Source organism: Macrobrachium nipponense, chromosome 36 (genome assembly GCF_015104395.2).
Source record: "Macrobrachium nipponense isolate FS-2020 chromosome 36, ASM1510439v2, whole genome shotgun sequence".
Lineage (NCBI taxonomy): Eukaryota > Metazoa > Arthropoda > Malacostraca > Decapoda > Palaemonidae > Macrobrachium > Macrobrachium nipponense.
The window spans coordinates 8680810-8697491 of record NC_087220.1 but is presented as its reverse complement, the minus strand read 5'-3'; the positions used below and the strand labels follow the sequence as shown (position 1 = coordinate 8697491).

Below are 16682 nucleotides of genomic sequence, written 5' to 3'. Positions count from 1 at the left end.
CTTGACGAAAATTGGTTTGCCTAATGAGGGTCAGTGAGAAAACAAGGGTAGCCCCTACGAAGCTCATAGTTACAAAAGACAGATTTTTCATACATCAAACGTTTACCTTTATTGCATTCTCCATGGTTGTCTGCAAAAATATTTTTATTCTGTATTTTACGTGCATGACTTATTGAAATTTAAAACTATAGAAGTAACTTAGGCAATAGGATAATTAAACATTTGTTTCATGTAATGTATTTATTTTTTCATTTTAAAGGACATTAGATTTGGAGAAACATGATGCAAGGGAAAACCTTCCTCGAGCTTCAGTGACATTCACATCTTACATGACGTTTAGTCAAGTGAGTACTTAATAATAACTACTGCTTCCTGTTTTGAAGTCAAACTAAATTTTGCTGAGTTTTTCCTTATGTAGCTGTTGCTGTATTTTTTTTTTTTTTTTTTTTTTAATACCAATTTACACAATTTCTGGATATTTTCATAGGGGTAAATAACATTTCTTGAAACACTTATAAAATATGGAGGTAATGAACAATACTGTACCATATAGGATACCTAAAATGTAAAATTAAAATGACATGTCAAAGACTCAGAAAAAAATATTTAATGATATGTATAATAGCGTATCGATTTAGCTCAAATAAATAATCGACTCTTCCCTTGGATATGTACTAACACATTATCATAAGTAATGTCTAAGGTTTAACAATCAATTCTAAGCTATTTTGAAACCTTGGTTATGACAGATGTCCAGTTACTTGGAGGGCTTGCCAGCCCATACCCCCAAAGAATCCGAGTGGATAAACCTGGAAGGAGCTTTGAAAACCGCAATATTTACCGTGTCGGTTATGACTAACAATATCACAAATACCGTACAGAAGAAAGTTGTCTTTGTTGATGGAGGTCAGTGCCTAAGATCTAATCACTAGCAGAACGGGTTTTATTTTTACACCTTTTATATATCTTTATAAGTTAAGAATACTGATTATATTATTTAGCACTCTCCATCAGTCCTTATTATTATTATTATTTATTATTATTATTATTGTTATTGATGTATTATTTCTTATTATTATTTATTCATTATTTTATTTTTATTATTTTCTTTTTTATTATTATTTTTATTATTATTATTATTTTATTATTGTATTATTATTATTATTGTATTATTATTATTACACAAACTGAGAAATTGAAAACTGAATGCTTTTATTACGGAGGACTATTCCATTTTAACATTAAAGGATGTACTTCATTTGGGGCTTAGTTAAGGCTTTAGCCTAAGTTTTATGTCTAATTATTTATTCTTCATAAAAATGGATAAATAAAAGGGATACAGTGAATACACGTTTCTACAAAGTACCCCTGTAGACAAAGTTATTTTCATTTCGTGATTTGTCGTTTTATTTCTAGGTATACATGCTCGTGAATTGGTTAGCCCAGCTGCTGCCTTGTATGTTATCGAAACACTTATCGCTAATACTAAGCTTACAGAAACTATTGAGTGGCAGATTATGCCCATGCTTAATCCCGATGGATATGAATACGCTTTGAACAAAGTAAGTTGGTTTGATAATTTATATATTTCAGTTCTGTTTCATTTTATTGCGTTTAATAAAAATTGCGTCTTAAACAATATCCCATCTTTTAATGTGTTTGTAGGGACTTATAAATGAATGGTAGTTTTGATGCTCATCTTCCTTTATAGGATCCTTTGTGGCGCAAGAACAGGTCTAAGTCTCCTTCTTCCACTTGTTATGGTGTTGACCTTAACAGAAATTTTGGATTTCAATGGGGAGGTAGGTCTCATTCACTGTCGGTGTCAGTGAGATTTTTTTTTCATGTATTTGAGATAGTGGTGGAAGCAAAATGGATAAATAAATAAAAGAGAAATTTTGAATAATAAGAGTGAGGTTTGTTGAAGAGAATAACAGATTCTAGTTGCAAGGCAGTGTATACAAGAGGAGGAATGACACAGTAAAATTAAAAGGGCGATAATTAATTAAAATTTAGTGGTGAATATGAGCAAGCAATCCTCCGAGAAAGGAGTTGCACGAGTGTAGAGGGCATGCTACGAGAATGAGTTTGTGGTCTGCTGCATTCGAAAAGAAGCTGATTTGAATGATACAGTGGTGGAAGGCTTAATGTAAATTCGAAATTTATTGCAGAGGTAACCACTGATTCTATAAGGAGGGCAATAAAAAGAAAGGCCAAGAAGGGACCAAGAATTATGTGATTACAATTAAAATGCCGAGGTGTGATGATGATCGAGTAATTGTGTGATTGACTAAGGTAGGATGTCAAGATGAGGGAAATATTCCGAGTAAATGGGCGAATGTATAATTTCTTTTAAAGGGAAAGAATGATAAAAAGGACTATATGAGTTGATCGAGGTATATTACTAAGTTATACCTGGTAATTTTGTATGGTATGTTTCGGATCGAGAAAATAAGACGTAAGAGGAAGATTGGCTGGGGAGGTACAAATAGTTGTTTGAACAAGGTTAGAGGAAACGTTTTATGAAACATTTATGAGAGAAATTTTAGAGTAATACAAAAACGTGAACTTATGTATGGCTCAGATGGTAATTTGCTGAGAGGGATGAGAAATACATATGGCAAAAGTGAAACCTATTTTAGATTTTGTGAATCATACAGTGGCGAGTTTGGTGTAAAATTGGGTCTACAAAACTTTATTATGCTAATTGCAAGTTAGGTCAGGGAAAGTGAACTATAGGTCAAGTTAATGGAATACAGAAAGGACTCTGGGTGGAATGTCTTTGAATTACGTGGTAATCAGGATGATGGAACAATAAATTTTAATATCTTACTTAATGTCAGTAATCTGTAATGCTATGTTTCTCTAATTTTTAATAATTGTTTTAAAAACTATTTGTATTTCTCTTTATAGCTCTGCTCTTACGTAATAAAATTCCTTTCAAATTTTTTTTTGCTTGCATACATATCAGAGCTCTTTCACATTCAGCACAGCTCCTTTTCGCTGTCACGAAGTAAAATGGTAACTTCTGCAAACATCAATCATTCTCCACTCTGTTTACAACTCTTTTCCTTATTTCACAATTTATGTCGTACGCATGCCTGAATTTGACAGAATGTGTAGGGCACAGTCAGTATCCACTTATACCTATCTTGATAGCAGAAAGCTAGTGTTACTGAAAAGTCATCATTCCTCAACTATTTGGTGGTTTGAGTCAACCTGATGACGGGTCATTCATCACTTTCAATTCCCTTTCAGAGTTTATTCGGCTGCTTATAGAAGTTCAGGGCATGTGCAGTCTCAATAATTTTCGTTGTTGTTGACACCAGTGGAAAAGGAAAACAGTAGGTGGTAATGGTACTTAGGTTTCCTTGGGTACTAGAAGAGATCGAAGACCCAGATCTACTTGGTTGAAACCTATAAGATATGAGGATAGGACGAGTAATGTTTTGCGGTAATGACAGCACAGGCGAGACATGAGTGGCAGAATTTCTCAAAGGCCCTTTATGTACTTGTCGTTGAAGAGGGTAGTGATGATGATACTCATGGACAAACTTGTATTATCAACATTCTAACTATCTTCCGACTAATTCTATGCACTGGTACTCATCATTCTTCCTTGTACTGCTTCACAGTCCAGTACCTTCCAGTTGTAACTGAAATATTCTACCTCTAAAGCATGCCTTTCCCCCACCCAAGCTGTTGACCCTAATGCCTCGCGTCCCCACTTGCTTTACTTAGCATTTCAGGCAAGAGTAATCCCATGCTCCATTCACATTTTGCTATCCTGAGAATCTTTCAAGTACATCACCTGTGCAAAGAAATATTGTAAAACAATTTACTGCAACACATTTCTTACTTTTCAAGGACTTGGGGCTAGTAGTTCCCCATGCAGTTATGACTACAAGGGAGCATCAGCATTTAGCGAACCAGAAAGCAGAGCTCTAAGAGATGCTATGTTGCCCTTGAAAGGCAAAGTTAAGGTATTCTTGTTTTTCTAATGTGCGTTTAGTTGTTCTTTTGAGGGCTTTTATCATTATCAGTTCTATTTCTATATAAGACCTACATGTCACTGTGGGCATACAATTAGTAAGTTACTGATATTTGGAGAGCTGTGTTCAATTCATTTTTTTTCTTTTTTTTTTATGATACTAATCTTTCAGCTCATTATTGTACTTACAGTTTAATCTGATACCAATTATTCACACTTTGCACTCATTGAAGCAAAATAGAGTTAAAAGTTTTGTAGGGATAATGTCATTCTTTTAGGTAGTAACTAATAGGTACTGAAATGACGGAGTTAAACTACGAAGGCAGAATATTTGTTAAATGTAATTAGCCAGTCCAAAATCCTACCATATAATATGTGACGTTCATAATAATTATATTTTGGTGTATAAATTTTCAACCACAGTACACCCTCGTGTTGATTATGTTTGAATGATTTCTTTTAACTAATAGTCCATGTGAAATAGCATTTTAAATCAAACAAATTACAAAAGTTCGTTTTACTGCATGAACATGCCATATGGACCATTGGGAACACCATATCCATAATGGGACAAATTCGGTAATTTTTAAGCTGAGTGTAATTCATACTTTTCACCATTTCAGAGGGTACATTTTTCCGTATTTTCCCGATTTCCACTAAAATAGGGGTAGGGGAAAAAGAAAATTAAATCCTAAAAAAGTTTATTTCTATAAGGGTTTTCTCTACAGCGGAAGTTTTCCCACAAACAAACCCGAATTGAAATACAGAATCTTACAGTGATGTTTGTTCTTAAATTTGGAATATTTGCTTTCCTTTACATGCTAATGTTATCCAAAATAAACACAAAAAAAGAAACAGACCGAAGTTTAAGTCCATGCAAAATAAATGAAAATAGTGGGTTTAGTCAAACAAATTACAAAAGTTTGTACTGTTGCAATCCACTTCTGTTACTTCATTGTTGATAATGTTGATCACAAAACAGTAACAAATACTGTAAAGGACACTTATATCATGGGTCTTATGTGTGCAGCCACACCACCAGTAGCCATATCTCAAATTGTCATTCGGAATTCGGAATATTTTAAGACTAAACCAATAAGTATTACAGCAATAAGATAAAGAAAGCTAGGAAAAAGTGAAGACATGCTGAACTACAAACCAATATCAGCCACTGTCTATGATGACATCAGACACACAGTGATACTCTGTGGAAGATCTCATTTCCTTATAAATGCTGCAGCCAGGATGGTCTGGCTTTATGCAGACCAATACCTTAGGTAGCCATTTAGGAAAAAGCATCCTTTCACTTCTTGCCAATGATTAACTTGAATCCAACTAATATGAGCTGTACCTTTACTACTCTAATGTTTGTAAATGACCAGTGCATAAAATACAACATATCATCACATTAGATCAACCATTGTGGCTCAAGGCAAGACATCACCAGCCATGAAAACCAATTGCAACATATTGTTCTCATTCTCCGGTCATTTCATACCTTAATGAGCTTCTCAGGCACTATGGGCCACATCATGAAAGATAGCAGAATAAGAAAACGACTGGAGCTTGTGTATGTGCCTAACACTGTCAACCATATGCTGGATGGAAAGGCATGTGAGCAAGCAGTACGTTGTCACTTCCTAGTTGATGCTGCTTTGAATGCTTCAGTGATCAAGAAAGCATCAGAACAGGAGGTCACCCTGAATGCAATCGATGGCGCATTACAGAAGTATGATAAAGTTTTTCAATCAACAGTGACAGAAGTAGAGGTGCAAGCCTAGGATATTGTGACAGTTTGAAAAAAAGGAACAGAGATGTCAAAGATCAGCTACAGCTGAGCCCAAATGGAAAATTATGGGTTTGGTGTATGGTGATGATGGATATCTTACAGTCTACACTCAGAGATCGAAGAATCAGCAGACCAACATTGTATTTCAGGGCACTACTAAAGAATACTGCCATTTTTTTTTATGCTTCTGGACACAATAACTACACAAAAATCTACACATCTATTCCTCCAGGACATGGTAGATCTAAAAATGAAGAATGAGAAACTCTATGACCAAATTATCGAGCCTGGTTTGTTCCTCATTAGTAGATCTGACAGATACTGTGCTGGGTTAGCACCAGATCTTGATATTGAACAAGTTCTTATTAAATCCATAAAGTTGTCAGGAGGCCTAAAACATGGATGAGGTACGGTTGAGACTCAACGAACAAGAAGGTTACAGGCCAATCTTTGCTCAGATAAGTGATGAGATAAAGAGTGTTCACAGGAAGACTAGCAGTGAAAGAAATAAAGTCTTAACTAAATCCTGAAGGATGAGAGATCAAGAAGGCACTTTAAATAATTTCCAGTGCCTAGAACAACACAGTCCTTTTACAGAGGATGAGCATCTACATAATTTAATTTCAGGATTATCTGCAACACAATCAAATACTCACCTTGTCAAAGAAGTTGGGAACAATATAATAAAAATAATGGAAGACCAAAATGCAGGAATCTAGATTTTCGGAAAGACGCACCAAATCTCGACAATGGATAAAAAAAAGTAACAGATGGAGTTGAAGTGCAGGTGGATCCCCAAGCTGGATCCTCAAGCACTTTTACTTGTAATATCCATTAATGCTGAAGTCGAATTAAGTGAAATCATGAAGTACAAGCTTTCTGTATACTCACCGACGCTGTGCATAAGTAATGGACTTCCTCTGCCACTAAGGCTTGGCTTCTAGCTGCCATGGTATAGTACACTATAAGTTTAGTTGAGCCAATTTCTGATGCTAAATGTTCTGTTTTGATGGTGGAGCCTTGCTCCAACGCATCAAATGGACCACAGGATAAACAAATGAAGATATTGTCTCCATGGATGTTAATCTTGTCAAGAGAAACCACAATCCTACTGTTGTCTTTAATGGGTACACCAATAGTGGATAAAAAAAAATCTATGACTCATTTAAAACTAAAAACTTTTCAAGGTGTAATCGTTGCTGCAGAACTTCATCTGAAACCTTCTCAAGTCTTTACCTTTGGAAATAAGGAGTCAATTTTTGCAAATTGCAAAAAAATAGGGTTTTATTAACTTCCTTTCTGAAATTCTGAGGGGCAAGGGATATTTACAAAGCATGCAAAGGGAGATGCAGATCTTCTAATAGTGAAGGAGCAGTTAATTTGGCAGTTTACAAGATAACATGTCACAGCAGAAGATACGTACACTGGTTCTCTTCTGTCATCAGATGAAGCCTAACAGTCAACCCGTGTCCATGGTATCACAAAAGTCCAATATAAAGCACCCCATTTGGAACATTGGAGAAATTAGTTCACATCTCGGTGAACAATGCTGCAGGTGTTTGCCATTTATGCATGCTCTCTGTGGATGTGATATCACGTCAAGTTTAAATACCAAAAGAAAGGCAGTTGTATTGGAAAAACAAAGTGTCCTCTTCGAGTGTGCGGTGCCATTCCTGTCTGACAGACCATGAGGAGAAAGAGCCATCATTCTGGTCTTCAGTTCTAGTGCGGATTGTGCATCTCTTGATGAGCTGAGAAAGAAAAAGTTCCAGGGATAAGTCATAAGGGTCTGAGAAGTGTTGACGTTAAAGACCTGCCACCTACTAGCGATGCAGCTAAATATCACTCATTTCGTGTTTATTTTCAAACACAAATCTGATATTAAACCTAACGATTGTGGTTGGAAGAGAAATGGAAAAAAAACTTGATTCCTTGCATGATGGATAACAGTCCTGCTCCTGATGTCTTACTAAAAGTAATGAGATGGAAACGCAAAGGCTTTTGTGACATTCAGCACTGATCATGTGAAAAGCATGGTCTATACTTTACAGATGTTTTGTGAGGAGTGTGAAGCTATAACTTGTGTTGAAATATTAATAGATGAAAACACTGACCATGACTAATTTAGTTCGTACATGTACTTTGAGCCAAAATGATTGTAGTTTTTATTTCTTATTATATTTCTATCAGTGTAAGTAGCTTTAAATCAATTGTTGTTTGTCATTTTAAGTTAAAGTGTATGTATTACAGCCAATGTAATCTCTAAGTAAATTTTCAAGATAACTTTTTTCTAAATATTAAGTGCATTTGCAAATGATCCAGGTTACAGCAGATGCTAAGGGTCAGATTCCATGCCTGAAATTAATGAATCTAAATATGTTCTTATTAATATACAATTAATATATCCAAATATGAAAAATGTGTATTTTTTAGGAGATTCCAGCTCAAATAAGAAAAACGTCCACCATTTTAAACATGGAATTACTTACATTCAAGGGGGAAGAATTTATCATTTCTCTAATATAGTGTTCATGAGGGTCGTAATAACACATTCACGCGATAAATAAAAACTGCTGTATTTTCCTTGACAGGACCCGCTATTTTCATCGATTTTGCATTGACTTGAAGTTTGGTACATTTTCTTTTTATTATCTCGTGTGGAAAATACTAGAATACAAAAAATGCCAAAATAATGTAAAATCTTCATTCCAAATTATCAATTCCATAACATTTTACTGTGAAATTAATAGTTTATGAGATATTGAAGGAAAAGTGATACGAAATTCGATTTTCCATTTTTTTCTGAGAACTTATATTGCAATTCCGGTATTGTTTGTGGAAACAGTTTTGATTACAGAGCAAAAGCTTGTGGAAAATACTTTTGTAGAATTTAATTTCCCATTTTCTTGCTTTTTATACCTCTTACCCGTAAGATGCACTGTTTTCGAGAAAAACAAGCGGTCATGAAAAAAATATATCCACCTAAAAGTTTAAAAGTGTTTATGCAATTTTCCAATGGCAGAATTTGTCTCATTTTCGATGTGATGTTACTGAGTGTCCATATAACATGTTCATTTAGTGAAACAAACTATTGCAATTTGTTTTGCTAAACCACTTTTTTTTCACCTAATTCCCATCGACTATTAGCTTATATTTTAGGTCACTTATTTTGTTGTCATTTGAAGGCTGAAGAATTATAAAAGTAATACGCCACACTGATGAGTTGGACTGAAAGTAAAATGTTCTCATTCAGCAGTTAAAAAATACTTACAAAAAACAAGGTATCAGAGTCACAAACCATTGCTTTTGTGCTATGCTAGTCTGTAATAAAATGTCTTTTATTTTGAATTAACGCTAAAGATTAAAATGAAATGAAATGTATGTGATTCTCTTTTGACAACTTTCAATGCAATATATTTCTTTGACATGTAGATTTAGTTTTCTGGCTAGGATATTCATTTTGGTGTCAATGTAAGGATTGGTAGGTGTAACTGTTAAAATTGCCGAAAAGTAATATCATTCAAAAAATTATTTAATCGTGGCCCATAGCAATTTATTTTATGTATTGTTGAAAATAAATTTGCTCAAATAAAGAAATGGAAGTAAGTTTTTAAAGTAAAACCTAATAAATAACTTTTCCTGTTATATGCAGTATAATGATGTTAAAGACAGCTATTACTAAGCAAGGCATTTTACTACCATATCTGGCAGCTTATATCATATATTTGTATTTACATTACAATCTATAATTATGTCTTGAACTATGATAATTTTTCTATTTATAACGTATGAGCAATGAAAATTGTCACTTATATACTTTAATGCATAGTGTTCAAAATCCACTTGATTAAATTTTAAGTGTAATGCTTTTGCAAAATTAGTAACATTTTCCATCATTATTTGGTAGGACAGGTAAACTGATAATTAGGTAAACTAAACATTGTTAAAGATTTATTTATTTGTATCTTGACTGATTATTACGGCACAAGACAAAAATTATAATAATAACAAAACAACACTGTAAGTGAAAGGTAAATAATCACACAATGGTAAAAAATAACTCCACTCGGTAAATTTATTCTACACATATGTGGAGATATGGGTGATAATTAAATGGTAATCTGGTGTACATTTTCATTTCCAGGCTTACATAACTTTCCATTCCTTTGGGCAAACCATACTCTACCCATGGGGTTACTCAACTCTAGTCAAGCACCCTTTAACAGCAACCATGGTAAAGTTTATTTGATTCTGTACAGTATATTGATGTATTATTTAAATAATGTGAGTGAAGTTTAGAGAAAATAAACAAGGGATAGGAAATAAAAATACTTGGGCATTAATACATTAAAGCAAGAAGTAAATCCTGAGTAAATGTAATTCTTGTCTTCTGACCGGGATGTTTGTTTGAAAGTGCCTTTCTTCCATTTCAATGTTTGCTGGTTGTATTTAAGTATCATTTTTTGTATATTATAGCAAGTTTGCTAAACTTTTGTCTTTGTTAAGCTTGCAAGTAATTTAAAGTAATTTTTATTTCTAATTCTGTAAGATGAAAAATGAAAGAATAAACCGTCATTAACTCTGAAAAGAAAACCCAAGCTCTTACTCAGGCCGTTTTTCCAGAAGTTCGTACTATTGTTTTCCTTTTTTGATTATCATGTCAAATTTTATTCACTAATATCACCTTTCCTATAATTAAAAGTCCTTGCATGTCTTCCTTTCCTACGGTTTGTAGTTCTTTTATAGGTTCATTATGACTTAGTTACAAATCGGCAGTTTAGAAAAAGTTATTATTGTTCCTGCACAGTGTGACTAGTTCAAATATGCCTGTTTCTGTCAGTGAATTATTATTACAGAGTCTCTGAATCCCCACATCTTCAGTAAGTGACGGGAACTCAAGTAGTAAAAACAAACATTATATTGATTAAGATTAATTGATTAAAAACAAAGTCCACTAATAGATCTCTGAGTGGTAAAGCTGTTAACTCACTTATTTGGTTAAATTATTCAGCTAATGTATTCATAATGATTGTCAGCTCACTGTACACTTTGACTTGGCCATTTACATTATATAATTTGCAACGTCTTTTTATCGCAAATTTCACTTGTAATGAAACCTACTGGCTACTCTTCTTAGATTGATAGCTTTATTAAAAAATCTGGAATCTAATAAACCTTTTCTCTTATCTTTATCTGGGGAGTTTTGATTTTCACTTGCGTCTGTTTATTGTTTTAAGTTGCTATGGAGAATTTGTTTACATTTTCAGGTTACCTAAAAGGCTCATGCACCATGCCATGTTGACTAAATTGTCAGTTTCACTACTTTATTATCTGTGATCTGTTAGTTTCTTATCTGAGAGGGAACCTTTAGTTTTTTTTTTCTCTCAGGAACCGATTCCCTTTATCATATCTTCTTTTTCTCTAGAGATCTTCAATCCCATTATTGTGCCACCCACTTATATACATAGGTTTCTTCTTTGTAAATGATTTTCATTTTCCTACTCAAGTCACTTGTAGATTGAGTTTCATTAGGCCACGTCCTCGCATATTGGTTTTTTCTATCACAATACTTTGCTTTTAAAATCTACCGGACTTTCTGTCACCAGAGGTCCCTTGAATATTTGGTTTTATAATTATGTAAATGGCAATTTATTATAATACCTGAGAGGCTAAAGCTGTAGTTATATCATCATTTATGGAGGAAGAGTGAAGGAATCTGATGAAAAACTTGTGACTTGCATCATATCCAACCAAATTTCATAAAGATGAAGCTTTAACCCTCCTCTGATGATCATTATGAGTCTTTTTATATATCTTTTAATTATTGCCTTTCTTATAATTAGCTTCCTACTGTTTTTTTGCATGACATTCAAATATGTATTAGTCATTAATTCATGCACTTTAACTTCTATATTACCTTTTAGCATTATTAGTTTGTGGGAGGAAATTCAGATACTTTAAGCTGTTCTTGTATAGTTATTACTGAAAATCTTCCAATTTCAGGATACTGCTGCTAAAGCAATGGCGGCACAAATTAAAAAGACAACTCTAGCTGTGTACAGTGTTGGCAACTCTGCTGTTGTATACTGTAAGTAAAATTGAATTGTGCGTATGCCTTTATTACTACAGCGAATGGCCAAGTTTTTATAAAATTATGTTCTAATAGTTTACTATCTCCCACACAGAGAATTACTGAAAGTTTTACAATTATCATTTGCAAGTTGTTCTTTGATGTGGATTACAGACACATTCTGATTTCTTCATATAATATAAATAAAGACATAATTGAAATATTGGTTCATTCAATATGCACAGTAAATAATGATTATGGGCTGTTAATGTTTCCTTTTATTATAGCAGGAGTCATTTCGATAGAGCACGGTAAACTATGTGATGAAGTGAATAAAAATAGGGTTATTGGTTACATTCATACACTAGTCTGGGACTGTAAGGTGATGGTCATCAACTTATAATTGATTGATCGTCTGCTTGATCCTGACTGGTTAACTGCCCACCTTCATGTACCATCTGGGTGATTCAGCAGTAAAGGTTAAATTGCTGCAAATGAGTAGATTTTTAAGGGCAGGCTACTAATGGTCTGGAGATTTAGAATCCTCGTTGCTGATATTGGGTGAGAATCTCCAGTGGTGTTGACAGTAGAGATGGTTCAATGTTTTAGGGATTTTCATATTTTGGTTGAATGTAGAAATACCTGATGGCCAGTCAACAGAAGTCAGTAACAAGTTTACCAGACTAGACCTGTGCCCGAACTTGAATTATATAAATGTTTACATCTGGAAAGCTATCATGCGCTTCATCACAACATACTGCCCTACACCACATTATGGGTACTCCGAAGAGTTAGTTATAAAACTGAAGAAAGCACCAAACACTTGTTGTATTCCATTACCCAATATTCCATCCCCTTTTAACCAAACCAAAAAGCCCTTAATCATTGGGTATGCCACACCTACCACTGATCAAGCCTTTAAATTTTTATTCCTCTGCAAGTTCATGAACACTTTAGCCTTCATATGTGAAACAGCTATGCCCATCCATGGTATCCTCAAGAAAAAGAATGTGGCATTCTAATTGCTCAGTGCACTATCAGCTAATGCTCTGTGCATGGGCCTTTATTACGACACAGAGATTTTATTGTGGTGAATTATTGCATAATCTATTACAAACATCTGTTTGAGTAATAACAAGCTGTTAAGCATTACTGTAAGGTCCATGACTGGTACATAAATGTAACTTACATTTCCATTTAAATTTATTACCACCTTTTATTATATTTACAGTGACCTTTTCCTTATATGTTCTTCTGTTACAAGAATGTGGTTTTTGTTAAATGAGAAATGGGAAGAAAGTATTTTTGCCAAAGGGTAACTTAAAACTGGCTAGCCATGGATATACTTTCAAAACGCTAATCCTTTAAACAGATCCTGTAGCTGGAGCATCTGATGACTGGGCTGCGTATGCAATGGACATTGCTCATTCATACACAATTGAGCTGAGAGACAAAGGGGTGTATGGCTTTAAACTACCTGCGTCTCAGATATTGCCTACTGTGAGTTAATATTGTTTTTTTTTTAAATCATTGATTTGTTTGGCAAGAACTACCCCTCGTGTTTTAATTAAAGTAAGTTCTGTATGTTAATTTCAGGGAGAGTTTCTCAGAGTTTATTGCCCATCAAAAGACCTTCTGTATCAATTTCAATAGATTGTGAGATAACGAAATTTATTATTTTTGTAAATTTAGTAAGTTATATTTTGAAAAAAAGGCAATGCAAGAAATGTTAATTATGATTGAAAAGAATATTCCAATATAAAAGGGACTCAGTTTTCTGTTATTTGTAAGTAACTATTTTAAGAGTTTTGTATACCTGACTTAAATTTCAATTTCAATCAAATCTTGCATATTTTGATACACCAAATATTAAATTTGTTTAATCCCATGTGTTTTGGATGTGATTATCCCATAATATTATCATAAAAGTTTTTAATCTGGTCTAGATATTTATTGAGCCATTTCTTCATGAATTGTTAGGATTTCCTAAAAATCTTTAACCTGCTAGTTTTCTAACTTCTCCAAACCTTCTCTTATTATAAATGCAATTCATCTCAGTTGATCAGATTTTGTATATTTTCTCCCCCCTGGACACCATGCAAGTGCAAATTTTTCATTTGCAATACGATCCTTCCAATATGCTCTAGCCACGAAACTTCGTAGTTTGCAATCTTACAACTCAAGACCACAAACACCTTCAAGGAAAATCTCACAATTTGGGTCTCAGTAATTGTTCTGAACTAATAGATCTGAAATATTTCGCATTTTATTCACTACTTTTTCCTCCTTACTTGTCAGATTAATTTTAGACAATAAATTATGAGTGGTCTTGAATATGTTTCTGGGAGAATTCTTGTGGCTGATATGGTCCAGCTTTATGGAAATCTGATTTCAAGGTCTGCTCATAGTGTTAGGACCGATATCGACTGACTGATAACTCTCAAGCACTAGGAGCGTTAATTATACCTAGCAATAATCTATTAAGTAGACAAATCTTATTAACAAATATCCCATGGCGAAATGATTTATTAGCAAATGTAGACGGCCATCACGGGGAATGGGAAGTTCTGCAGACTCTTCCCACTTAATCAATTCAGGCTCTAATAAGACTAAAGTAGATTAAAATGAAATTCTACTTAAGATAGAAAAGTGACTCGTGATTCATTGACCTCTCTTTTTGTGAAACACGATTATTCAATGTTCGTAATTCTAAAAACTGGAAAATTTCGTGCCAGTAAGATAACCATCAACACGACGAGGTGAATAGCATTCAAAGTACAATAATTGTACCATCATACGAAAAAGAAGATGAATCAATAGAGAACTTCCTCCATTGCTATATTTTTATGGGATGAATATATGAAACAATAATTTCACATCTTTTTTCTTTCTTTCATCTAGGACAAGTTTGCCTGCTCTTGTATGGCTTGCCTCTTCTATTCACCAAAATTTCTATCTATCCATATCACAACTCCATATATTTCTTATGCGTCTTTATATCTACAGTTCACTATATAAGTTTTATGTTCTTTCTTTGCAGCATTTCCACACTCTCTCCTCTCATTACTGCTAGTTTCTAAACTTGCTAGGCTTATTTTCACTTATCCCCTGCTGGCATTTTGTGAAAAGAACTAACTTTTCGACATATTTTCTTTACAAATTTTACATTCCCTTACTGATTAGCTTTGATAAACTAACATAATAAACATTGTCATTCTGAAGTGTATATATCTGGATAATGCTCCTAAACTTGATATATTTTAAACTAAATTTAAATCAAATATCATCAACTGAACAGGTACGAGATGCCTGGGAGGCTGTAAAGACTTTGGCTACACTGGTCTGAATGAAGTAACGGAAAGAGTCAACAAACGAAAGTTCCTGCAATGAAACTGAGAGACAAAGAGTTACGGTTTGCAACAGAGATCATAAATACTGCTAAAATCATTGAATGATTTTGAATTAGCGTTTAATATTTTTCCTAATTTTTGTCATATACTATTTTATTTTCGTTTTTTTTAGTGTGTTACATAATTTATTGACATATGTTTGAATTAATTACCTGAAAGGATTTTTCTTTGGAGTTAGATTGTGAATCTTATGTTAGTTTCAGTTTAATTTTTGTTATCGGGAAACTTTCAGAAAAATCTTTGATTTCAAATAGTTATCAAAAGAGTTATCTATCACTGAGAACAATAGACTGTTCATACGAAAGAACGTCAGTTATTTGCTTATCTGTTTATATTGTCTGGGATTATTTTAATCTTTCTGTAACTAATATATATACATATATACATATATATATATATATATATATATATATATATATATATATATATATATATATATATATATATATATATATATATTATATATATATATATATATTCCTTTTGTCTTTCTATACATTTCTTAAGGGAGATCACACACAATTCTTTGAAGGGATATTAACTGTTTACCATTTTTAGAAGTCTCATTTTAGAAACAGCAACAATTCTTATTAAAGTAAATAGGGAAACCCACGAATACTTGTCATATATTCATTTTTACTCTAGTCATGCTAAACAAATTCAGATGTCAACATTTTCCAGTATGTATCTCAGAGGTCTTAGAATTTGTAGTCCTGAATTTTTAGAAGATGAGTTTAAATTATTGATGCAATATGAGATTCATTATGTTACCTTCCATATTTTTTGGAACAGTAAAAATAAAGTAAGAATTTCAAAATATTCTCTTTTTACCATTTCATCCTAATTTAATTCCTTCTGTAACCATGTTGAAAACTACTGATATTAACTCAGTATTTAAAGATGATAATATTTTGAGAAATAAAATAATTAGAAATAACCAGCTAAATTTAAACAATATTGTATACAGTATTCCTTGCAACGAAGGTAATAAGATTTATGTAGGTTAAACTTCACAAGGTATTACAATGAGGTGCTCACAAAACAAATATGCCATTTCAAGAGGCTTATCGAATAATGGTATTGTGGATCATTGGCTTCGGGCCATGCCATTAACTGGATAAGGCATCAATAATCCACGCGCTCAATGACCCAAGGAAAATGAATTCGTTGGAGATATTTTTAATGAAGCACGTCTACAAGGAATATAAATCTCCACCCTGGATCCTCTTTCCCTGTCTTCTTTGCTCAAAGAACATTCTGCCAAGATTAACAAACTGTAACCCTGCCCTCCATTTGTATAAATAAATCTCCCAGCCTCTTTTTCACTGAGTGTGAACTTGAGAATATAGAAATAAACTGCGAAAGTAATTGTTCTAAGTCCCTAGTATCACTCACCTTTCTACCTGTGAATTTAAGGATATA

At 33.3% G+C, this 16682-nt stretch overlaps 1 protein-coding gene across 1 annotated transcript; it reads left to right on the top strand.

Moving 5' to 3' along the window:
* The first annotated feature begins 787 nt into the window (after positions 1–787).
* LOC135203269 (carboxypeptidase B1-like) lies at positions 788–15649 on the top strand. Its single transcript, XM_064233034.1, has 8 exons — positions 788–906; positions 1417–1562; positions 1712–1802; positions 3868–3983; positions 9925–10014; positions 11784–11868; positions 13223–13350; positions 15149–15649. The coding sequence occupies exons 1-8, from the start codon at positions 852–854 to the stop codon at positions 15194–15196; spliced, it is 759 nt and encodes a 252-aa protein (XP_064089104.1). The 5' UTR covers positions 788–851; the 3' UTR covers positions 15197–15649.
* Positions 15650–16682: the final 1033 nt, after the last annotated feature.